General features: G+C 43.9%; 1 protein-coding gene across 1 annotated transcript in view; it reads left to right on the forward strand.

Annotated features, from left to right (window-relative positions):
• Nucleotides 1-290: 290 nt before the first annotated feature.
• The window catches only part of LOC115192648 (DNA-directed RNA polymerase, mitochondrial-like), a 42,444-nt gene continuing 17,178 nt past the window's right edge, over nucleotides 291-25,556 (forward strand). The window contains exons 1-13 of the mRNA XM_029751402.1: nucleotides 291-502; nucleotides 5,555-5,653; nucleotides 5,765-6,633; nucleotides 6,741-6,874; nucleotides 10,112-10,298; nucleotides 17,506-17,655; nucleotides 18,786-18,953; nucleotides 19,813-19,983; nucleotides 20,444-20,683; nucleotides 22,173-22,967; nucleotides 23,126-23,248; nucleotides 23,796-23,918; nucleotides 25,043-25,222. Of these exons, the coding sequence (XP_029607262.1) occupies nucleotides 361-502; nucleotides 5,555-5,653; nucleotides 5,765-6,633; nucleotides 6,741-6,874; nucleotides 10,112-10,298; nucleotides 17,506-17,655; nucleotides 18,786-18,953; nucleotides 19,813-19,983; nucleotides 20,444-20,683; nucleotides 22,173-22,967; nucleotides 23,126-23,248; nucleotides 23,796-23,918; nucleotides 25,043-25,222 (3,381 nt within the window). The 5' untranslated portion in view covers nucleotides 291-360. The remainder of the gene's footprint in view (nucleotides 503-5,554; nucleotides 5,654-5,764; nucleotides 6,634-6,740; nucleotides 6,875-10,111; nucleotides 10,299-17,505; nucleotides 17,656-18,785; nucleotides 18,954-19,812; nucleotides 19,984-20,443; nucleotides 20,684-22,172; nucleotides 22,968-23,125; nucleotides 23,249-23,795; nucleotides 23,919-25,042; nucleotides 25,223-25,556) is intronic.

The following is a 25,556-nucleotide window of genomic DNA, read 5'->3' on the forward strand; positions in this document are numbered from 1 at the left end:
CAAAGGACACCTAGCCAACTTGATACAACTGTTTCGACACCTTGTAGAGTCCATGGCCCGACGAATTGAGGCTGTTCTGATGGCCAAAGGGTGTTCAATGCAACATTTGGAAGGTGTTCCTAATGTTTTGTACACTCTACAAATTGCACAAATTTTATGTTTACTATTATATTTCTTTAACAAATAATATTCTACGCTCCTTTCAATACATAAAAAACAATTGTCTTGTTTCTAAATCTACAATTCGATTTATTAGTAGTCGTCTATCCTTGCCTATACTCTGCTCCTTTGTGTTCGATTAGCTTTGTCTTTTTCAAGATGGCAGCCTAGCGTGGAGAAGTGTTGTGCAGTTATGTAAACATGTCGCTATTGAGACTGTGTGCCTTACCAAAGTGTCTGAGTGGTCGAATATTGTTGGAAAGAAGTGTTCGTCGTGTTTCAAATGCTGGCCATTGCCACTACTTTCTTACACTCCGGAATAACGTTGAAAGACGAATATCAGGTAAATGTTGATGTCCCTTGCTAACTTGTTAAGTCAACGGGACGAGTGCTCAAGCATGCAGGATTCATATTTCAGACAGTGTTGTCAGACCTGGAAAGCGCACAGAATATCACTTGTGATATGTCTCAATGTATACAGCTTGTTTGTAATGATGCATGATAAACGTTAGATAAATTAACTGACCAGCCATCCCCTCAATCTTGTTGTGATTTTTGTAGCCATGCAGCTAGCTGGGTAACGTTACATTACTTAGACATCAGAGGTCGTTGGCTGATAAATGCCAATATATACATTTATTTTTAAGACTTTGCTAATCCATACTAAATGGCAAATGAATTGACAAGTCAACCATCTACCTATGAGTTGGAATGTTTTGAAATGGCACATTTTGTCCATGAGCCAGATCCCCCAGATTTGGGCCGTCATGTCTCATATACATTTTTTTAAAGGTCCATGTCCCTAGAGTTGGAAAATGTGTGATAGCAGTGCAGCAATGGTAGCTTTCTGTGTGTTATCACTCTTACATCTCATTAATTTTTTCCAACAGGGATTTTAACCTATGAGAAAATGTCAGTATACAACAAGTTATTGCTCGCTTATACCCTTTCATCATTGGTCATTTTTTATTCACAATTATCCATCAGACACGTTTTCGGGTAAGTTCAGGTTAACAGAACTTTGACCTCAAGGGTATATACAGTTGAAGTCGTAAGTTTACATACACCTTAGCCAAATACATTTTAACTCAGTTTTTCACAATTCCTAACATTTAATCCCAGTAAAAATTCCCTGTTTTAGGTCAGTTAGGATCACCACTTTTTTTTTAAGAATGTGAAATGTCAGAATAATAGTAGATTTATTTAATTCAGCTTTTATTTCCTTCATCACATTCCCAGTGTGTCAGAAGTTTACATACACTCAATTAGTATTTGGTAGCATTGCCTTTAAATTGTTTAACATGGGTCAAACATTTCGGGTAGCCTTCCACAAGCTTCCCACAATAAGTCGGGTGAAATTTGGCCCATTCCCCCTGACAGAGCTGAGTCAGTAACTGAGTCAGGTTTGTAGCCCTCCTTGCTCGCACACGCTTTTTCAGTTCTGCCCACAAATTTTCTATAGGATCGAGGTCAGGGCTTTTTAAGCCATTTTGCCACAACTTTGGAAGTATGCTTGGGGTCATTGTCCATTTGGAAGACCAAGCTTTAACTTCCTGACTGATGTCTTGATGTTGCTTCAATATATCCACATAATTTTCCTCCCTCATGATGCCATCTATTTTGTGAAGTGCACCAGTCCCTCCTGCAGCAAAGCACCCCCACAACATGATGCTGCCACCCCCTGTGCTTCACAGTTGGGATGGTGTTCTTTGGCTTGCAAGCCTCCCCCTTTTTCCTCCAAACATAAAGATGGTCATTATGGCCAAACAGTTCTGTTTTTGTTTCATCAGACCAGAGGACATTTCTACAAAAAGTGTGATCTTTGTCCCCATGTGTAGTTGCAAACTGTAGTCTGGCTTTTTTATTGCGTTTTTGCAGCAGTGTCTTCTTTCGTGCTGAGCGGCATTTCAGGTTATGTCGATATAGGACTCGTTTTACTGTGGATAAAGAAACTTTTGTACCTGTTTCCTTCAGCATCTTCACAAGGTCCTTTGCTGCTGTTCAGGGATTGATTTGCACTTTTTGCACCAAAAGTACGTTCATCTCTAGGAGACAGAACGCATCTCCTTCCTGAGCAGTATGACGGCTACGTGGTCCCATGGTGTTTATACTTGCACACTATTGTTTGTACAGATGAATGTGGTACCTTCAGGCGTTTGGAAATTGCTCCCAAGGATGAACCAGACTTGTGGAGGTCTACAATTTTTTTCTGAGGTCTTGGCTGATTTCTTTTTCATTTTCCCATGATGTTAATGCAAGGAGTCACTGATTTTGAAGGTAGGCCTTGAAATACATCCCCAGTTACACCTCCAATTGACTCAAATTATGTAAATTAGCCTATCAGAAGCTTCTAAAGCCATGATCATTTTCTGGAATTTTCCAAGCTGTTTAAAGGCACAAAACTATAGTTTGTTAACAAGAAATTTGTGGAGTGGTTGAAAAACTAGTTTTAATGACTCCAACCTAAGTGTATGTAAACTTCCGACTTCAACTGTATCAGAATTACCTGTATAAATGGTTTTAAATCAGAAACCCTGATACATTTTAAACGTATGACAAGTGGTTCTGGAAGGTCATGACATTACTTTTCACATTATATGTAATATAACCAACTTTGATAGCACCAGCTACAACTATATATATATATTTTTTAAATCACCCATATTGTGCCATTAATATTAGAATGTTTGGAGCTTAGCCATAGAAATCCATGTAATGAGGCAGCTATGTTTTTGGATTGTAATTTAATTGAAATAAGCGCCAAATTGCACTTGCAATTGTGCATATTGGTGCTTATTTCACTTAACCTCTCTGGGACCCGCAGTACACACTATCAACAGCCAGTGAAATAGCAGGGCTGCAAATTCAAAACAACAATAATCTCATAATTCAAATTTCTCAAACATACAAGTATTATACACCATTTTAAAGATAAGCTTCTCCTTAATCCAACCACAGTGTCCGATTTCAAAAAGGCGTTACGGCGAAAACATTAGATTATGTTAGGACAGCGCCTAAACAGGAAAAACCACACAGCCATTTTCCAAGCAAGGAGAGGCGTCACAAAAACCAGAAATACAGCTAAAATGAATCACTAACCTTTGATGATCTTCATCAGATGACACTCCCAGGACTCAATGTTACAAAATACATGTATGTTTTGTTCGATAAAGCACATATTTACATTTTTCAATATTCTGAGTACAGAACTCAGCCATCAAAGCAAGGTATACAGTTACCCGCCAAATTCTGGAGTCAACTAAACTCAGAATTAGTATTATAAATCTTCACTTACCTTTGCTGATCTTCGTCGAAATGTACTCCCAGGACTCCCACTTCCACAAGAAATGTTTTGTTTTGTTCGATAAACTCCATATTTATGCCCAAATACCTCTGTTTTGTTCGTGTTCAGATCACTAATCCAAAGGCATAACGCGCGAGCGCAAAACCAGAGACGAAGAGTCAAATAGTTCCATTACCGTTCGTGGAAACATGTCAAACGATGTTTACAATCAATCCTTGGGTTCTTTTTAACATAAATCTTCGATAATATTCCAACCAGACAATAGGGTATTCATTACAGAGGTAAAAGAAGGAAGGGCGTGCTTGCGCAGTAAGCAACTCACTGGTCCCAGGCTTGAGTCAGCTCCTATTCTCTGCCCAGTAACAGTAGAAGCATAAAACAAGGTTCTAAAGACTATTGACATCTAGTGGAAGCCTTAGGAAGTGCAAAATGACCCCACAGATACTGTAGTTTGAATAGGGATTAGATAGAAAAACTACAAGCCACTTCCTGGCTGGATTTTTTCTCAGGTTTTTGCCTGCCATATGAGTTCTGTTATACTCACAGACATCATTCAAACAGTTTTAGAAACTTCAGAGTGTTTTCTATCCAAATCTACTAATAATATGCATATCCTGCCTTCTGGGCCCGAGTAGCAGGCAGGTTAATTTGGGCACGTTATTAATCTGAATTTCTGAATACTGCCCCCTGTCACCAAGAAGTTAAGTTACAATCCAAAAACATAGCTGCCTCATTACATGGATTTCGACGGCTAAGCTCCAAACATTGTAATATTAATGGCATAATATGGGTGATTATTTTATTTTTAATTGCCTATTCTTTTAGGCAAAACTGCTCCAGCTCCTTCAAGTTGGATGGGTTCCGCTGGTGTACAGCAATCTTTAAGTCATACCACAGATTCTCAATTGGATTGAGGTCTGGCCTTTGACTAGGCCATTCCAAGACATTTAAATGTTTTCCCTTAAGCCAGTTGAGTGTTGCTCTAGCAGTATGCTTAGGGTCATTGTCCTGCTGGAAGGTGAACCTCCGTCCCAGTCTCAAATCTCTGGAAAAGTGAAACAGGTTTCCCTCAAGAATTTCCCTGTATTTAGCACCATCATTCCTTCATTTCTGACCAGTTTCCCAGTCCCTGCCGATGGGGGGAAAAAAACACCCCCACAGCATGATGCTGCCACCACCATGCTTCACTGTTGTGATGGTGTTCTCGGGGTGATGAGTAATCTTGGGTTTGCACCAGACATAGCGTTTTCCTTGATGGCAAAAAAGCTACATTTTAGTCTAATCTGACCAGAGTACCTTCTTCCATATGTCTTTTGGCAAACACCAAACGTGTTTGCTTATTTTTTTCTTTAAGCAATGACTTTTTACTGGCCACTCTTCCGTAAAGCTCAGCTCTGTGGAGTGTACCGCTTAAAGTAGTCCTATGGACAGATACTCCAATCTCTGCTGTGGAGCTTTGCAGCTCCTTCAGGGCTATCTTTGGTCTCTTTGTTGCCTCTCTGATTGATGCTCTCCTTGTCTGGTCCATGAGTTTTGGTGGGCGGCCCTCTCTTCACAGGTTTGTTGTGGTGCCATATTCTTTCAATTTTTTTTATAATGAATTGAATGGTTCTCCGTTTTAATGTTCAAAGTTTCTGATATTTTTTTTAAACCCAACCCTGATCTGTTCTTCTCCACAACTTTGTCCCTGACCTGTTTGGAGAGCTCCTTGGTCTTCATGGTGCCGCTTGCTTAGTGGTGTTGCAGACTCTGGGGCCTTTCAGAACAGGTGTATGTATACTGAGATCATGTGACAGATCATGTGACACTTAGATTGCACACAGGTGGACTTTATTTAACTAATTATGTGACTTCTGAAGGTAATTGGTTGCACCAGATCTTATTTTGGGACTTCAGAGCGAAGGGGGTGAATACATATGCACACCCCACTTTTCCATTTTAGATTTTTTTTTAAACAAGTTATTTATTTCACTTCACCGATTTGGACTATTTTGTGTATGTCCATTACATGAAATCTCTTTAAAAACCATTTAAATTACAGGTTGTAATGCAACACTGTATATAGTAATTCTCACAACAATCTTCTTACAGATCCACCATGGACATCACAACGAAGACATTTATCAGCTCTGATCCCAAAGAAAGAGGATGGGAAAAAACGAGTATGGGAACAATCTCAGCTGTTAGATGGTATGTAATAAATTCCTTTTATCATGCATGTGATCCCTCAAATGCTTTTACATGTTTGTTTTCTATTATATCACAATGCTAGTATTTTGTCTCTCCCGTTCTTTTTTCCAGTGCTTGAAGCCAGAATCCAGCAACTCCAATATGACATCGTTTTAGATGTCCAACATGCAAGGATACAATTTGTCAACGCTCCCAAGTCAGGGAGAGAGGCTTCTTCAGGGAAGAGTCACAAAAATGTTTCTGGGGTGAGGACTGAGGTACCCAAGGTGAGGCAGAATATTAGTAAGGGAGGGGGACAGACTAGTAAGGGAGGGGGCAAAGATGCTTCAGCGTCCAAATCCCGCTGGATGGAGAAACTGATTCTGGAGAAGAAGACTAAAACACAGAAACTGAACCTGAAGCTAGGCATAGAAGATAAACCAGTGAAAAGCAGAAAAGGAAAACTGATGCTACCAGGAACCGCACAAAAAAACATATCGACAAAAGCAGGGAAAAAGACTGCATCAACCTCTAAAAAGAGCAAGACTCTGAAAAACCAAGAGCCAACTGCAAACCAAGTGCACACTATGGCAGATGCACCGGTTGCTGCTACAACTGTGCCTATTAGAAAAGCCAAAGGAAAGGGGAAAGCCTCGACGGAGCCGGCTCCTGAGTTGTCTGAGGTCAGGGACCAGGAGCTGGCTGAGCTGGAGAGGAAGGCGGAGGCCAAGGCCCAGGAGCTGGCTGAGGTGGAGAAGTTGGAGACGAAGCTTAACCAGTGGGCTATGTCGGCCAGCCCGGAGCTCGTGCAGGATAACAGCGAGGCCAGGATGTACGAGGGCGTCCAGCTTAGTGTGCATTGCTACCTGGAGGCCTGTGTGTTCTGTGGCGACATCGACCGAGCCCAGCGCCTCCTGCTCACTCACCACCGCATGATAAGCCGACGCAACCTGCTCAACATAGGACACTACAACGTCATGATGAGGGTCTGGGCCAAGAAGGTAAGTGCTGCTCACTCTTGTATTACAATTCTAGAATTCTAAAACATTTTATAGACTTGTGTAGACATTCTGCATTACCTCCTTATTCTCCATGTGGACAACTACAGGGCTCTTTGAACCAGATTGGACGTCTGTTCATTCTGGTAGAAGAGGCAGGTCTGAAGCCTAACCTCACCTCCTACTGTGCAGCACTGGAGTGTATGGGCCGAACCCCTAACTGTTCTCCAAAGGTCATTAACAGGTAGGCTAACCCACAGACAGCCATTTACAGAACTTAACTCATAACTGTAACTATAGGTTCATCTGGAACTTGTTGACATTAGGTAAATATGATAATATTTGACTGTTAAACAAAACAATGCCTCGACTGCATTGGAAAGTGGGCTTTAAATGTGTAAGAGAATTCGTTGTGGTCTTGGATGATTATTACTAGATGGCCAGTGCATTTGTAGCCTGAGTTTCCCACTAGATGTCAGATTCTCCTATTAGCTTTGCGGTTCATATTTTTCTTTATTCTAGCCGCCTCTGTGATCCAGTGTTAACGAGCGTGTCTAGAGATACTGGGATTTCAACACTGTTTAAATATGAGATCATCGATATTTCTACCCAGTCTAGCATCTGGCCACTCAATACCCTCTAATCTAGAGGATGCTGCCATTATATTTCCTGTAATGCATTGTTGAGTGGGGAATTTTTTGAGTGCTGAGCACGTGGGCCAGCTGTGTGTGGAGAGGTGTTATGGGTGCCTGCGAAGCGTCTTTCCTGGAAGTGAGGAGGCACTAGGCAGGCATCCTGAATGAGAAGTCTCCATTGATGAGTGATATTGCGTTTAGGCCAGTGGTGGTGTCGGTGACTGCATGCTTCCTCCAGACAGATTTATTGCATGACATTTAGCATGGCGACACACAATGTGTATACTGATATGTGTATTGATGTGTTTACAGGGCTCATCTGTGAAAGAGACCCTGGTCTCAGCATGACTCCCTGTCAAAATAAATGTTAATATAGACATAGTCCTGGGAGAGGGAGCGAGATCTCGCTATATCTTAATGAATGTCCCTTTCTGTTGTAGGCCAGGACAATCTGCTGGCTGACTATACAGAGACCGGGCCAAATGGATTTCAGTCAGGCCAAATGGATTGTGATTGATACTGTATGTGTTTGGTTGTTAACAACCTGCTGTCAGTAATTTGCTTATTGGATAAGGAAGTAACAGTCTGTTTGGAGGCTTGGTGAAACTCAATTTGTCAATGTCAATGTGCTGACTAGAACGTTAGGCTAATCCATTAAAAGAAATATCTGCAAAAACTGGCTGGTAATGGTATTGCAATTCATAACACAGACTGTTCTATCAGATTTGGTTTCTAGCCTTGTTATGTAGAACTGGGTCAAGGGTCAACTCAGAGAATCCTGAGTTGACCCTTGTTCAGTCTGTGGTTGTGATGAAAGTGATGTTTTCATTTCGAGTGGTCTTTCAGACTATCATGACGCTGGCCCTCTTGTCTCCGGCTGTCCCGCCCTACTCTGCTGTCCCCCCTGAGAAATGTCACCCTATGTAGCATGGCCCAATGACAGAGCAGGTTGCAGAGCAGTAGGGGTGGATAGGGCCAGCTGGTTGGTCCATCGATCACTGTATGGTGATACCAATGACATTGTTGTTTTGCGGTGGTGCTCACTCTTCAGCCCAGCCATTACATCTTTCTCGCACACTGTTCTTCCTCCCCTTCCCCTGTTCGTCTCCAGTTCCCCCTCTCTGTCTCTAGCCGTACTGTATCTCCTGGCCTGATATGGTTTCCATTGTCCACAGTGGCACTGTGCCTGGCGGCTAGCATCCTTTTAAAGCACATCTCATTCCTACAGAACTAAAGTTTATCTTCAGCTTTGTCCCTTGTCAGCTCCCTGTGCTGATCTGTGCTGCGTGAGCTGATAGCAGTGTAATCCCCACCCCTTTCTCCTGTCTTGTTGTTCCTCCAGACCACACTGACAGAGCAAGGCCTAATCCCCTCTTTGTTCAAGAGACACTGAGAAAATGACATTTTAAACAGTACAGGGAGTCTTTAATAGCCAATCCAATCTATCGCTCCCAACCAGAAGTATTTTAACGATACCCAAAACATTCAAAGAAATCAGGGTGACACAAAAATGGAGGATTCCGTTTGGTTCTGTGAATGCTATTTAATTACTGTCTTGCAGAAAGCTTTGGAGGGCAAAGGAATACTCTGTCATTGATGACAAATCTCCCCCCCTCCGATACCTCCTCCCTTTGTCTTTGTCACAGTGTCGCAGTATTCTGTTTTACTCCACTAGAGGGCAGTGCTAACACATAAGCCCTCCAGGACCCTCTGTCTCTGGGTTACATTGAGGTATTACACATCACATGCCACAGCATAACTTTTCCTTCCTATTGACAGATGGCATTCATACCGTGCTCTGAAACAGTCACATATAGGCGCAATTGACCTCAACCCCACATCCGGCCGTGATTGGGAGTCCCATAGGGAGGCGCACAATTGGCCCAGCGTCGTCCGGGGTAGGCCGGGGTAGGCAGTCATTGTAAATAAGAATTTGTTCTTAACTGACTTGCCTAGTTAAATAAAGCTTCACTTCTTTTTTTTTAATCCCATGAGTAGAGTAAAATAGAATAATTCTTGAATCTGTAGTAACTAGACTGGACTAGAATGAAACAGAACAGAACACTATTTCCAGCATGCCATGCGGCCATGCTGTCTGACACAAAACATGCCTCTTCTCAGACATTCAGGTTGACTTAGCTTAGTAGTACACTTCAGCTTTGTCTCTTGTTTAGTTCCCAAAGGCTCCATCGGTTATTCAACGGGCCGCTTTGAATTAGCCAGGCCTTAGTTTCCTCAATTCCTCTTCAGCTTCAGTTGTTGCTCCATACACTACATTCTGTATTCCATTGGCTGTGTGCACATCGCTGTCTCCTGAATTCAACAGTCCAGTCATGGCAGGTGTGGAGTCTCCGGATGACCATCATTTGAATTAAAATGACACAACGTGCTCTGTGACCTGTTTGTGGACTGCCTGATATTTCCAATGCTTCTGGGGCAAAAATGATGTTTGTTATGCTGGCATTGTCAATCAGCATAATAAAGCCATGCATAATGATATCAGAGCCGAGGTGCTTTAAATATAATGAAGTCACCATGGGGCCACAGTAAACTAGACCAGACATTAGGTCTCGTTCACCTTATGAAGACCAAGGTCAAAAAGTTGACTTCTATGTTGTTTATGCTGATGAAAGTACATGCCTAACTTTTTACTTCAAGCAAATAAGATAATATCACCTAAAGATTATCAACACTTGTAATCCATCCATTGCCTTTATCCGTCCCCAAGGCACTTGTGTCATCTGTAATGGCTATTTGAAAGAAATATGCAAAATACAACTTTGTAGGGAGTACTGACTGAGGCTTGCTATCTTGTCTCTGACATTGTGTTTCCTGTCTGTCCTCAGGGTCCTGCGTCAGATAAAAGAGGATGGCCTGTGTGTGGAAGAGCTGTTCAGACTCTGTGTGTTCAGGCAGGATGAGAGAGACATGTTGCTGAGGGCCATCCACACCGTGGAACCAGACTTTCAACCCAGCATCAACGCTGTCCTACACACTTGCTCCTCACCGCTGGTCAAAGACTTCTACACAGAGGTAGGACACATGTCAACATATGAGTAGACACATCAACCCATCTGCAGAGGATGCAGAATTCATACACTTGGATTTTATTGCTTGACCGGACCTGTCATTTCTGTTAGTTTTTTGCTTATGAAGCGTTTTGAGATATCTATTATGAAAAGTGCTATAAACATGTAATAAATTATTATTTATTATGAATAGAGTAAAATATAATAATTATTGAATCTATAGTGACTGGACTAGAATGAAATAGAACACTCTTTCCATTGTTGGAGACAGAAATGTGTCTCTCTGTCCCTCGCTGTCATGCAGCCATGCTGTGTGACACAACGTCCTTTTTCTCAGTCTAGGGGTGTATACGTCTTGCAACAGAAACCGTTTATCGTTTATGAACCAAACAGAGCAAGTTGAACGAAACTTGGAGGGACCTACCTGAATTTGAGCAACATAAACTCGTTTTAGTTGCAAAACGTTTCCTTTTGGAGTAAACGGTTTTGCAACAGACTAAACGTTTCGCAACAATCAGTGTAATAAATTCGCCCCAGGCCTGGAGGGCTCTCTGAAAGCAGCGGTTGGACTGTGTCATGTGTTTGTCCTATAACAATCTCTATGTAATCATGGTGCAGTATCCAGCAGCATACCACCCTGCATCCCACTGCTCGCTTGCCTCTGAAGCTAAGCAGCATTGGTTCCTGGATGGGAGATCAGATGCTGCTGGAAGTGGTGTTGGAGGGCCAGTAGGAAGCACTCTTTCCTCTGGTCTAAAAAAATAATATCCCAGTGCCCCATGGCAGGACTGGGAACATTACCCTGCGTAAGTTGCTGTCTTTCGGATGGGACGTTAAACGGGTGTCCTGAATCTCTGTGGTCACTAAAGATCCTATGGCACTTATCGTAAGAGTAGGGGTGTTAACTCTGGTGTCCTGGCTAAAATCCCAATCTGGTCCTCATACCATCATGGCCACCCAATCATTCCCAGCTTTCAATTGGCTCATTCATCCCCCCTCTCCCCTGTAACTATTCCCCATGTTGTTGCTGTAAATGAGAATGTGTTCTCAGTCAACTTACCTGATAATAAGGGTTAAATAAATAAAATGCATTTACACAGCGACTTACAGGAGCAATTAAAACCAAATCAAACTTCATTTGTCACATGCGCCGAATACAACATGTGTAGACCTTACTGTGAAATGCTTACTTACAAGCCCTTAACCAACAATGCAGTTTGAGAAAGTGTTAAAATATTTACCAAATAAACGAGGCTATGTACAGGGGGTACCGGTACTGAGTCAATGTTCTGGGTTACAGGTTAGGTGAGGTAATTTGTACGTGTAGGTAGGGGTAAAGTGACTATGCATAGATAATAAACAGCAAGTAGCAGAAGTGTTAAAAACAAATGGGGGGGTGGCTATTTGATTAATTGTTCAGCAGTCTTATGGCTAGTGGGTAGAAGCTCTTAAGGAGCCTTTTGGTCCTAGACTTGGCGTGGCGCTACCGCTTGGCGTGCGGTAGCAGAGAGAACAGTCTATGACTTGGGTGACTGGAGTCTTCTTAACAATTCTTTTGGGCTTTCCTCTGACACCTCCTAGTATATAGGTCCTGGATGTTGTTGCCTACCCTTACCACCTGGGGGCTGCCCATCAGGAAGTCCAGGATCCAGTTGCAGAGGGAGGTGTTTAGTCCCAGAGTCCTTAGCTTAGTGTTGAGCTTTGTGGGCACTATGGTGTTGAATGCAGAGCTGTAGTCAATGAACAGCATTCTCACATAGGCATTCCTTTTGTCCAGGTGGGAAAGGGCAGTGTGGAGTGTGATTGTGTCATCTGTGGATCTGTTGGGGCGGTATGTGAATTGGAGTGGGTCTAGGGTATCCGGGATGATGCTGTTGTGAGCCATGACCAGCCTTTCAAAGCACTTCATGGCTACTGACGTGAGAACTACGGGGTGGTAATCATTGTGCATAGGGACTATGGTGGTCTGTTTGAAACATGTAGGTATTACAGACTCGGTCAGGGAGAGGTTGAAAATGTCAGGGAAGACACTTGCCAGTTGGTCAGTGCATGCTTTGAGTACATGTCCTGGTAATCTGCCCCCCCTGCTTTGAGTACACGTCCTGGTAATCTGGCCCCGCAGCTTTGTGAATGTTGATCTGTTTTAAGGTCTTGCTCACGCTGGTGCTCTCATGCGTGCTTCATTGTTGCTTAAAAGGCATTTAGCTCGTCTGGTAGGCTTGCGTCACTGGGCAGCTCGCGCCTGGGTTTCCCTTTGTAGTCAGTAATAATTTTCAAGCCCTGCCACATCCGACGAGAGTCAGAACTGGTGTAGGATTCAATCTTAATCCTGTATTGACGCTTTGCCTGTTTGATGGTTCGTCTGAGGGCATAGTGGGATTTCTGTTAGGGTTAAGTGGTGCTGCTATGCTTTCTCACATGATTCACTTACAGCCTTTTTGCCATACATGATGTATTTTTAGCTGCGCTTGCACCATGGGGAGGGGGGAGAGAGGGAGAGTTGTTTTTTAACTCAGTGCCAAGTTTTCATAACACCATCTCATGGGAAGTCGAAACTGCACATTAGAATAATATATATATACTAGGTACTATTTGTAATTTAGATGTGCAGAAATGCAGTTGGATCTAGTGTTTGGAGATTCTGTGTTCCCCTGTGAGAGGGATATTTAATTTCTATCATTATGAGCCAACTCATTAATCTTGGTTGCCCTACTGCACTTGATCTACGGTTTGGCTGACAGGTCTGCCTTTGCCAGGGGTCCTAGCTAGAAGAGAGGGCGAGAAGGAAAGGGAGGGAGGCTTGGTAGTTGTCTCATTCCGGTCCATGCTGGCTCTGCGCCGTCTCTGGACAATCTCTGCCCCTGGGCAGACACAAGCGTCTGACACACTTCTACACACGCAAACAACAATACACATGAACATACTTATTATTCAGTCCTCTCTCATGGCCCAGCATGAACTGCCATAGACACACTGAAACAGAATGTTATAACAGAAAAGTGTCCGCTAAATGACTAAAATGTAAATGTATGCGTCCAAATACATCGGTGTATATACTGTAGTTCCTCAGCAGCAAAGCTTGCTCTTTAAATAAGACTAGTATTGTGCCATGCTTTAGTGCCTTAGAGCCAGTGACCAAGTGACTTATCTCCCGCGTAACCTTTAGCTTTGTTTTCGCTGCCGTTCAAGCGGCCTCTCCTTTGCGGACATATTTACTGTGTCTCTTCCTGTGTCTCCCGGGTTAATAAAGAGACACCGTACATCACCCCCTCTATGAAGTGTTAACTGATAATACCCAGATGTCCTTGCACAGGTCACAGACGCCCTCTTTCAATAATAAATGACAACATGTAAAAGTACACAGGCCCTCTCAGTATGTAGGCCTACTCAGTACCCTTCTCACTGGACCACTTAGCCAGCTGTGTGTTTATATAATGAGATATATGTGCCGCCACTTTCTATGAGCTTTTTAATTGGGTGCCAGCCAGACCTTTGGTGCAGGTTAAGCTTAAAGCAGCAGCATGTAAAGATGCAGTATAAGCATATTTCTTTTTTAATTGGACACGGGAGGGTGATGGGATGGATGTTCATTTGCATAGCTACTGGCTGTTAATTGAGGCTCTGGGTTTGGTTTGCGTTAGTTTGGGCCCTCGTGTCCTCTTTATTTCTCTCTGTCAGGTGACTGCAGGCAAAGGGGGAATGGTGGCGTTTTCAGTTTGATCTCTGAAATTAAATGCCGAGCAGTGAAGGTACCAGCCCACAGTAATTGATGGAGCACGCAGATGTGACTACACCTTATTACACCGAGCATAATGAGCCATCTGTTTACGTTATAGTCTGGTGGAGCTGAATGTCTAGTGATTAAGCCTGGGTGATGTTCTGTGTGTTGGCAGCAGATAAGCGTTTAGTGCAGGGTTCCCCAACTGGCCAAATTTGGCCCGCAGTGATTTAATTTGGCACCCCAAGTTTTCTGAGCAATTTTTATTTGTAATAATGACAACTACAACAATACTGAATGAACACTTTTTTATTTCAAGTTAATATAATACATCAATAAAATCAATTTAGCCTCAAATAAATAATGAAACATGTTCAATTTGGTTTAAATAATGCAAAAACAAAGTGTTGGAGAAGAAAGTAAAAGTGCAATATGTGCCATGTAAAAAAAGCTAACGTTTAAGTTCCTTGCTCAGAACATGAGAACATATGAAAGCTGGTGCTTCCTTTTAACATGTCTTCAATATTCCCAGGTAAGAAGTTTTAGGTTGTAGTTATTATAGGACTATTTCTCTCTATGCCATTTGTATTTCATATACCTTTGACTATTGGATGTTCTTATAGGCACTTTAGCATTGCCAGTGTAACGGTATAGCTTCCGTCCCTCTCCTCACTCCTACCTGGGCTCGAACCAGGAACACATCGACAACAGCCACCCTCGAAGCATCGTTACCCATTGCTCCACAAAAGCCGTGGCCCTTGCAGAGCAAGGGGAACAACTACTTCAAGGTCTCAGAGCGAGTGACGTCACCGATTGAAACGCTATCAGCGCGCACCCCGCTAACTAGCTAGCCATTTCACATCCGTTACACCAGCCTAATCTCGGGAGTTGATAGGCTTGAAGTCATAAACTGCTCAATGCTTGAAGAGCTGCTGGCAAACGCACGAAAGTGCTGTTTGAATTAATGCTTACAAGCCTGCTGCTGCCTACCACAGCTCAGACTACTCTATCAAATATCAAATCATAGACTTAATTATAACATAATAACACACAGAAATATGAGCCTTAGGTCATTAATATGGTCAAATCCGGAAAGTATAATTTCGAAAACAAAACGTTTATTCTTTCAGTGAAATATGGAACCGTTCCGTATTTTATCTAACGGGTGGCATCCATAAGTCTAAATATTCCTGTTACATTGCACAACCTTCAATATTATGTCATAATTACATAAAATTCAGGCAAATTAGTTTGCAAGGAGCCAGGCGGCCCAAACTGTTGCATATACCCTGACTCTGCGTGCAATTAACGCAAGAGAAGAGACACAATTTCCCTCGTTTAATATTGCCTGCTAACCTGGATTTCTTTTAACTAATATGCAGGTTTAAAAAAATATACTTCTGTGTATTGATTTTAAGAAAGGCATTGATGGTTATGTACACATTGGTGCAACGACAGTGCTTTTTCGCGAATGCGCTTGTTAAATAACCGTTTGGCGAAGTAGGCTATGATTCAATGATAAATTAACAGGCACCACATCGATTATATGCAACGCAGGACAAGCTAGATAAACTAGTAATATCATCAACCATGTGTAGTTAACTAGTGATTATGTTAAGATTGATTGTTTTTTATAAGATACGTTAAATGCTAGCTAGCACCTTACCTTGGCTCCTTGCTGCACTGCATAACAGGTAGTCAGCCTGCCACGCATTCTCCTCGTGGAGTGCAATGTAATCGGCCATGATCGGTGTCCAAAAATACCGATTGTTATGAAAACTTGATATCGGCCCTAAATAATCGGCCATTCCGATTAATCGGTCGACCTCTAGTAAATACACCAGCACATCAGCTCCAAGTGATTTTAAATTTTGGAACTCTGTTCCAAAGTATTCCCACGCATAATAGAGAGGTATACACTCATTGGCCAGTTTATTAGGTACACCCATCTAGTACCGGGTCGGACCCCCCCTTTGCCTCCAGAACAACCTGAATTATTTGTGGCATGGGCGTGTTCCACAATTGGTATCAAGGGACCTAACGTGTGCCAGGAAAACATTCCCCTCACCATCCTGTACCGTTGACACCGGGCAGGATGGGTCCATGCACTCATGCTGCTTACGCCAAATCCTGGCTCTGCCATCAGCATGACGCAACAGGAATTGAGATTCGTCGGACAAGGCAATGTTTTTCTACTCCTCAATTGTCCAATGTTGATTGCGTGCCCACTGGAACCGCTTCTTTTATTTATTTTTTTACATTTTAGTCATTTAGCAGACTCTCTTATCCAGAGTGACTTACAGTAGTGAGTGCATACATTTTCAGATATTTGTTCGTACTGGGAATTTAACTCACAACCCCGGCGTTGCAAGTGCCATGTTCTACCAACTGAGTCACAGGACTGATTTACCGACTTAGCTGATAGGAGTGGAACCTGGTGTGGTCGTCTGCTGCAATAGCCCATCCGTGACAAGGACCGACGAGTTGTGCGTTCTGAGATGCCGTTCTGCACACCACTGTTGTACTGCGCCGTTATTTGCCTGTTTGTAGCCGGCCTGTTATCGTGCACGATTCTTGCCATTCTCCTTCGACCTCTCATCAACGAGCTGTTTTCACGTACAGGACTGCCGCTGACTGGATGTATTTTTTTGTTGGTTGCACAATTCTCCGTGAACCCTAGACACTGTCGTGCGTGAAAATCCCAGGACGATCATACCACGCTCAGTCGCTCAGGTCACTTGTTTTTCCCATTCTAACGTTCAATCAAACAGTTACCGAATGCCTCGATGCCTGTCTGCCTCCTTTTTATAGCAAGCCATGGGAACGTGACTCACGGTCTGTAGGAGCGAACCATTTTTGTGAACAGGGTTGTGTACCTAATAAATTGGCCACGGAGTGTATGTGATCGTATACAAATGTAAGAAAAGTTTGAGATTATGGTTTAGTCAAATATTATATATGTTTGGGCTTCTTGCTGTCAATTTGCAGTCTACAAATTATTTGTAATTGTGTTCCTGCCCCTTGACCAACCGCTAAAGAAAAAATCTACCCTCGGCTGAATCTAGTTGATAATCCCTGGTCTAGTAATTAAGGCTGCGTAATGCTTTGTGTGTTGGCAGCTGACTGCGCTGTCAACACACACTCAGCGACGCACCCTGACCTGATCGAACCCTCCCCATCACAACACACTCATATTTTTCAGAATACAGACACGCACCTTCTTTTTGGCTAGGACTGTACACACACACACACACACACACACACACACACACACACACACAGAGAGCCTGGACAAACATGCTCGAATGTGCACACACGCATTCCAAAATAGCTATGTGAGTATTCTCAATCTATCTAATATTGATTCTGATAATAGACATTAGGTCTAATGTATGCTCCCTTCCAGTGTCTCTCTCCTGTGATGTAATAGTCTCTCCCTGGAAAACCCTGTCTGTGTATGGCCTCTCTGAACCCTGACCTGTGTGTGTTTCAGAGGGCGGATGCTAAGTACCCCAAGTTGGCCTTCAGCCTGGAGGAGCTGCGGGAGAGGTTCAGCCGTCAGCTGAGCATGGAGCAGGCCAGCACCATCACCATTCACTCTGTGGAGGCCATGAAGCCTGTTACCCCACACATGGCCAAGATGGTAAACAAACTGCCCCACCCACCTAGATGTATAGTCTGGCCAAACACTGAAATATACTACTATAGTTGTATGGGATAGTGACACACTGAAATATACTACTATAGTTGTATGGGATAGTGACACACTGAAATATACTACTATAGTTGTATGGGATAGTGACACACTGAAATATACTACTATAGTTGTATGGGATAGTGACACACTGAAATATACTACTATAGTTGTATGGGATAGTGACACACTGAAATATACTACTATAGTTGTATGGGATAGTGACACACTGAAATATACTACTATAGTTGTATGGGATAGTGACACACTGAAATATACTACTATAGTTGTACGGGATAGTGACACACTGAAATTAGCAATTATTGGAGTTGTATAGAATCTCAAATCGCTTTACATGGAAGGGGTGGAATTTTATTTAATCCATTTCCAATGACAAAATCATATTTTCATTATGTTGATTTTTATTTTATTTTTTAATGTTCAGTCAGTGTCAGCAGAGAGAGAAGTTTGTCTCCAGACATCAGTCAAAACTTTAAATGTAATGCTTTGAGGCCTCTCCTGTTATCTCAGTGATCTGGGGCCAGGCATTTACAGTTTGAACTCTCCCGGCATCTCCAGACGGTGTTTCAGACTGGGAGCACGGGGACGAGGGTCCCTGGTGGTTCTGCAATATTTACAGCGGAATGATAATGTACAGCGGAATGATAATGTATTTTGATGGGGCTCTCCTGAGGAGGGGGCGGAGTCATCTAGAGGCCATCTATCTGCTCTGTGTCAGCTGGGCTCTCTCCTCCTGGCATGGACAGGCAATATGACAGTCCCCTAGATGGAGGGTTGACCCAGTTTCACAACCTGGCTGGAGACCTGTTCTGTTCGATTGCAATATCTGAATCGGAACACATGCTGAATACCACAGATGGTTATTGGCTAGCTAGTCGAGTCCAAATGAAAGTTATAAGGTGTTTGTTGTTTAACTTGACGTCAACTTTGAACTCATATCCAAAGTGGATCTAAGGCAGAACTTGCTTATGGAACATAGTTCATCATGTTTTCATCCACCAGAACCACAGTACCATGCAGTTCTACTGTGCTGATGGTGGTGTATGTGAATGTTTCAGAGGGCTCTGCTGGCGGAGCAGCGGATGGTGTGGCACAAAGCCCTGGTTGGGGCCCTGAGAGAGAGCAATATGATCCTGGCCAGCATCACCCCGAAGGCCGTCAGACTCAGCCTCTACCCCTACCTCTGTCTGATGGACCAAAAGGACTATGTAGACATCATGATCCAGGTATAAAGCTATTATTATTATTATTATTATTATTATTATTATTATTATTATTATTATTATATAACCCACTTAATCCTCTCAACTATCTCTGACCTTGGTTCATATACACTGAGTGTACAAAACATGACATAGACTGACCAGGTTAAAGCTGGGATCCCTTATTGATGTCACTTGTTAAATCCGCTTCAATAAGTGTAGATGAAGGTGAAGAGACAGGTTAAAGAAGGATTTTTAAGCCTTGAGACATGGATTGTGTGTGTGTGTGCCATTCAGAGGGTGAATGGGCAAGACAAAATATTTAAGAGCCTTTGAACAGGGTATGGTAGTAGGTGCCACGTGCACCGGTTTGTTTCAAGAACTGCAATGCTGCTGGGTTTTTTACGCTCAACAGTTTCCCGTGTGTATCAAGAATGGTCCACCACTCAAAGGACATCCAGCTAACTTGTCACAACTGTGGGAAGCACTGGCGTCAACATGGGCCAGCATCCCTGTGGAACGCTTTCGACACCTTTTGTTCAACTCAATATTAGGGAGGTGTTCCTAATGTTTTGTACACTCAATGCATTTACTGTGTCGCTGTTGGTTCAATTCTTATTTTTCTGAGTGGTATCAAATTGTCTGAGCTGGTTGACAAATGATATGAACGTTCTAAAGTTTAATTTGGTGTTCCGCAATGTTCTGTGTTTGGACCCTTCAGGTAAAGCCCACTGCATCCCAACAGTATGTTGGACCTTCACTCCTTTAGACCTCTGATGTATCTAGAGTTCTAAGGTCAGGTTTATTTAGCATCTTTGTAGCGTGATATGTAATGCTATAAAATACAGATGATCCTAATAATGTTGATATTTGTCATTGTCAGAGTCTGTCTAACTTGCCACCCAGTGGGGAGTCTCTCCACATCCTGGCCAAGGAGCTGGGAAACAGGGTCCACAACAAGTTCTGCATCCGCATGAAGAGCCACAACCAGATGGTGGGCAAGCTCAGCCATATCTATAATGAATATGCTGAGCTACTAGCCAAAGACTCTAAGGTATGACACTTCACAGAAATAGAATGAATAGAACAGGCGTCCCCATTCAAGTCAGTGATGGCGTAATGGGTGGACTGGTGGAGATTGCGAGAGTACCCATAGGAGCAAAGCAGGAAGTGTACCCATCAATATGTGTTGTGATTTGTTGATTCAACTCAACTGACATTACAAAAAATACATTCCATTGCATGAGCCACATCAGTTAATATCATTTGAATGAACATTCTACATTACCATAGAAATGTTGCATCACAAGGCAGGCAGCAATTGTGAGTGTACCCATTAGTTTACCAGTCATATTGCCAGCGGTAGAGGTTCCAAGCTCATTCTATTCATTCTATTTCTATGTGTCACTCTTCCACCCACATCTGGTCTTTGTTTTAGTTTTTTTGTCTGCCTGCAATTACAAGACGTATTAAATCATTGACTTACTGTTTGACTTCCTTACTGTACGGTGCAGGAATTTGACGTATTGCCTAGGGAGCGATGGTGGAAGGTGGAGGCGGAGCATAGCTCTGGTCCCTCCCTGCTGGGGGACAATACCCAATGGCCCCACACGGTGGTGATGGAGCTGGGCACCTACCTGGTGGACCTCATGGTCAAGCACATGAAGGTGAACAGTGATATCCTCAGCCCTGCCTATGACAGGAAGTTCATCCCTGTCCTCTACCACATGTACACCTTCCGCAGTAACAAACAGGTAAATCGTATAATCCATTTTGAAGTGATTTATGCCAGTAATTGTTTTTCACCAGATTTCCAAGGCTTCGGGTCATTTTCGTGACATCTCATTTTGGTCTTCACATCGACATTTTATGAGCGAAATCAGTTAGTGCAGCAGTGAGAAGGTGCCATAACATAACAGGCTACCTTGGTTTTGGAAAGGGCTGTCTGTTATAGCTGCTATGTCTGTCTCTTCAGCTCTCCTCTCACAGCCCAGCCCCCTCATTATTCTCTCTGCCTGCACGGTATGGGCTCATAAGGGCTCATAAGCATATGAATAATAAAACCGCGTTCCCTGCCAGAGTGGACGGCGGTGCAGTTGACTAAAAGCCAATTTATGCTTCATCCGTAAATTTGGTTGGAGGCTCTGTATGGAGGGTGTGATGCAGTGGCTCCGTACCACATCGCTGTGTGTCTCCCACATTTGTTTATAATGCGAAGGGCTCCGTATTGCTCCGCGTTGACTTGATTGGTTGATGGTAGGTGGGGGCGGGAGGTCCTGTATTAACACAAACTCACTTCCTTGACAATTTTCTTCACAACAGCTCTGCGCCGCTCCGCGAAAGCGCAATAATTACGAATTCCAATAATTCGCAATAATTACGACTTCTGAACAGGCCGTGTCACTGTATATGCTGCACAGCCAATGCAGATGTCGGATTGACCATGCAGCGCATTTAAGATGTGTGGCATCCGAAATAATCATTTTTTTTTACTGTCCCCTTAATTGGCTGGCTGATTGACTGCCCTGGGATAATTGACAAGGAAGTTAAGACACTTTCTATTTTGTCCTCTGAGCCTCGTTCCTGGTGTAAAAGAAGTGCCTGCCGGCATCTCAATCCGCTGTGGGTTTCAAAGCTGGTCTCTGGCCACTCCTACCTGTGCTGTGCTGGCTCAGGGGGGTAAAGGCTAGGGCAGCAGGGGTGCAGCCTAATGATTTATACAGCATACAGAGTTGTTAGGCTGCACAATGCTTCTCTCATTTATTTTTCATGGAATATCTGCCTGGTTGATGGACTGGATTTGTTATATCTCTCTGGTTGAAGGACTGAATCTGTTGTCTCTGTGTGTGTTAGACTGCACTGTTGGTTTATACAGTATGTTTTCTACAATGCTGTGTATCTCTGTGGGTTTGGTTGGTGAAACCTTTCAGGTAGTAGCTAATTAGTCTCCGGCTGTCACGTGATTAAAACTGCTATGAACCAGATGCCTTAGCTGGTAACCACAGTATTTACATCATCACAGTTACACTTAGTAAGGAAATAAATCAGCCGCATGCGCTCTCCACCAGAAGCCATGGTTATTGTGGTGGCGTTGTCACAGCAAATAAGGCTGCCTGTTTTACTGAAGCTTAATTAAAACGTTCAGCTCTGCTTTTGAGCAGACATTTAATTTGACTGGTACTGTACCTGTGTTTTTGTATTTCATGTATTTAATTGGATCTCTCGTGTTGTGATTGGCTGCAGGTCGGCTTCATCAAGCCGCACCCCATCCTGACACAGATGCAGCAGGACGCCATGGAGACCACGCTGACCTTTGACTCCTACGTGATGCCCATGCTGTGCCCGCCCGTGCCCTGGACCTCGGCCAAGTTCGGCGCCTACCTCCTCACCCCCACCAAGATGATGCGCACAGTGGTTGGCGCCAACCAGCATGAGATCCTGCTGGAGAAGTGCCAGGACGCTGACCTGCATGCCGTGCTGGACTCCCTCAACCAGCTGGGCAACGCGGCCTGGAGGATCAACCAGCCCCTGCTGGACATCATCATCTCCATCTTCAACGATAAGGGCAATGAGAAGCTGGATGTCCCGCCGCCCAACTCCGAGGCCCCCAAGATCCTCCGCTACAGCCAGCAGGACTTGGCCACCTACTCCTCAGCCGAGAAGGCCCACTTGAAGAGGGAGCTGGTCAAGGCTAAGAAGAAGTGCAGTGAGATGCACAGCCTCAGGATGGACGCCCTCTATAAACTCTCCATCGCCAACCACATGAGGGACGAGGTCTTCTGGTTCCCCCACAACATGGACTTCCGCGGGCGGACGTACCCGTGCCCACCCTACTTCAACCACCTGGGCAGCGATGTGACCAGGGCCATCCTGGTGTTTGCGGAGGGGAAGCCCCTGGGGCCGGGCGGTCTGAAATGGCTGAAGATCCACCTGGTCAACCTGACAGGCTTGAAGAAACGCAGCTCGCTGGCCGGCAGGTTGGAGTACGCCAACACAATCATGGATGACATCCTGGACTCTGCAGACAACCCCCTCAACGTCAGTCTGCTAACAATGTGTCCTGTTTGTTATCATACTGTTACAGCTCATAGATTGTGGTTGTAATATTCTACCCACTGAGAGATAATTTAACCATTGATCTGTGGTATCTGATACTGTATTGTGTGTGTGTGTGTGTCTGTGTGTTTCCACGGCAGGGTAAGAAGTGGTGGCAGAATGCAGATGAACCCTGGCAAGCCTTGGCCTGCTGTATGGAGATAGCCAACGCTGTCAGATCGCCTGACCCCACACACTTCATCTCCCACTTTCCTGTGCATCAGGTAATGACACTGACCTCTAACCCCCGCCCCTTGACCTTCCATTTAGATCTGAAAGGATTAGATAGGTATATGCAATACGGTCATAGCTCCATATTACCCTCTGAAAGAATAGGTGTAAGTTTTGCTATATTACATACTCCTAGGGTCTAAGGGTCCATTTTGTTTAGCTCCTCTCTAAAGGTTCTCCAATTTACAACCTCTTAACAGGCGGTGTCTCACTTATGCGCTATACTGTTATTTTAGAGGCCTCATCAAAGTTAACAAGGCAACCCCTCCCCTGACACCATTTTGGGGAAATGGTTGTTATGTCACTTGACTTTGTGCTCAGTCACTGCCCTGGCTGATCCATCCTAAATGGTGTGTTCAGACATCAGTTAACTTCTCTGTTGGTTGGGCTCTGGCTCTGTAGAGCTGAGCAGCTCATTGACCTCGTCTGTCTGTGCTTCTTCAGGACTCATCCATGGCCTCGATTAAGCTTTTATTTGCTACCCCAATAAAAGTGTCTTTATTTATATTTCTCTCTTCACTCCCTCCTTCCTCCCCTCAGGATGGTTCGTGTAATGGTCTCCAGCACTATGCAGCCCTGGGTCGGGACGTGATCGGTGCCACCTCTGTGAACCTAATTCCCTGTGAGGTGCCCCAGGATGTCTACAGCGGGGTGGCACAGCAGGTCAGTCAGCCTGGGCACCAGAGGGCACCAGTGGGCAGGGGCGGGGTGATTGCATTGCCCTGCTCCTACCACCTATAATGTAGAATTAACACACAAGGTCAAAACAGTTGCTGAAATCCGTAGTTTATCAATGAATAAATAATGTTGTACTTGAAGAGTGTCTCATTATTGAGCTTGCTCCTTTATTTATCTAGGTGGTTGGATACCTAGGGAACAGCACCTGCTCTCCTCAGACTAGTCAGAGCAGGCTTTACTTTACCTCTCACCCCAGGCCTCCCTGAGCCCCTGCAGCGTAGAAGGCACAGCCCAAGGATTTTGCGCTGACCAAGCTACATATTTTAGATGGGAGACAATTTGAGTCTATTGATTTTAGTACCGGTGAGAGCGGAGAGCGTTTATGCTGTGATTAAAAAAAGCCAAAAACATCAAGTCGCGTTTAGCTGGAGCGTATGCGTCAATGAGCTGGACTGCTTTCAGAATGCTGCTGTGGCAGCGCTTCCTGCTCCCTTCTCCTCATTGGGGCGGCAGGTAGCCTAGTGGTTAGAGCGTTGGACTAGTAACCGAAAGGTTGGAAGATCGAATCCCTGAGCTGACAAGGTAAAAATCTGTCGTTCTGCCCCTGAACAAGGCAGTTAACCCACTGTTCCTAGGCCGTCATTGAAAATAAGAATTTGTTCTTAACTGACTTGCCTAGTTAAGTAAAGATAAAATTGTCCCGCCAACCGCTTATTAGAAAGCAGCTGATGAAATCAGCTCCACTCCGAGTCTTGGAGGACAAACACCTCCAGTACATACAGGGCACCAATCATCAAGGCAACAATGTTTACAGGTGTGTCTTTAAGGTGATTGCAGTTCATTGATTTAGACTGTTCGCTTGTAGAACTACTACAGCAGGTTCTGTACAGGCTATACAGCAAACTGCTGCTAAAGCCACTGGCCTGTTGAGTCAATGTGTGATAACTGTGTCATTCACTGACAGTCTAAATCAATGTACTGTCTGCAGCCCAATGTGGTTCTCTTATGCTCCCATGTTATGCTATAGAACTGTCAGAGTTAATGTATGATACTCTGAGTCAGTACGGTTCCCTTTAGACAAGATGACAGTCAGACTGTGTGTTTTATAGGTGGAGGAGTTCCGTGCGCGGGACTCAGAGAAGGGTCTGAAGATCGCCCAGGTGCTGGAGGGCTTCATCAGCAGGAAGGTGGTGAAGCAGACGGTGATGACGGTGGTGTACGGGGTGACACGCTACGGAGGACGCCTCCAGATAGAGAAGAGGCTCAAGGAGGTCGATGACTTCCCCAAGGTACGGCCTACCAGTCATCTATGTAATTGTTGGTTTTTGATGTCACTAGCTGTGGCCTTTCTGGATGAATAGTATCACATAATCATCTCCTATAACATACGACTGTGTTACGAGTAATGTGTCATACTGACAGCTGTGAGATGTCTTAAACTGTATCTGTCTATATTAGCCATTGATTTTATTATTCTTTAGCTACTTCACATAAGCACACAGACCTATTATAATACGGTAGTAACCTAATCTTATTTCATCTTGTGTGTTTCCCGTCTAACAGCCAGGGAAATTGTCTCATTAGTTCAACAGGGAATCTGGGAACAATGTAATGGGAAATGTT

Source organism: Salmo trutta, chromosome 4 (genome assembly GCF_901001165.1).
Source record: "Salmo trutta chromosome 4, fSalTru1.1, whole genome shotgun sequence".
NCBI classification, from domain to species: domain Eukaryota; kingdom Metazoa; phylum Chordata; class Actinopteri; order Salmoniformes; family Salmonidae; genus Salmo; species Salmo trutta.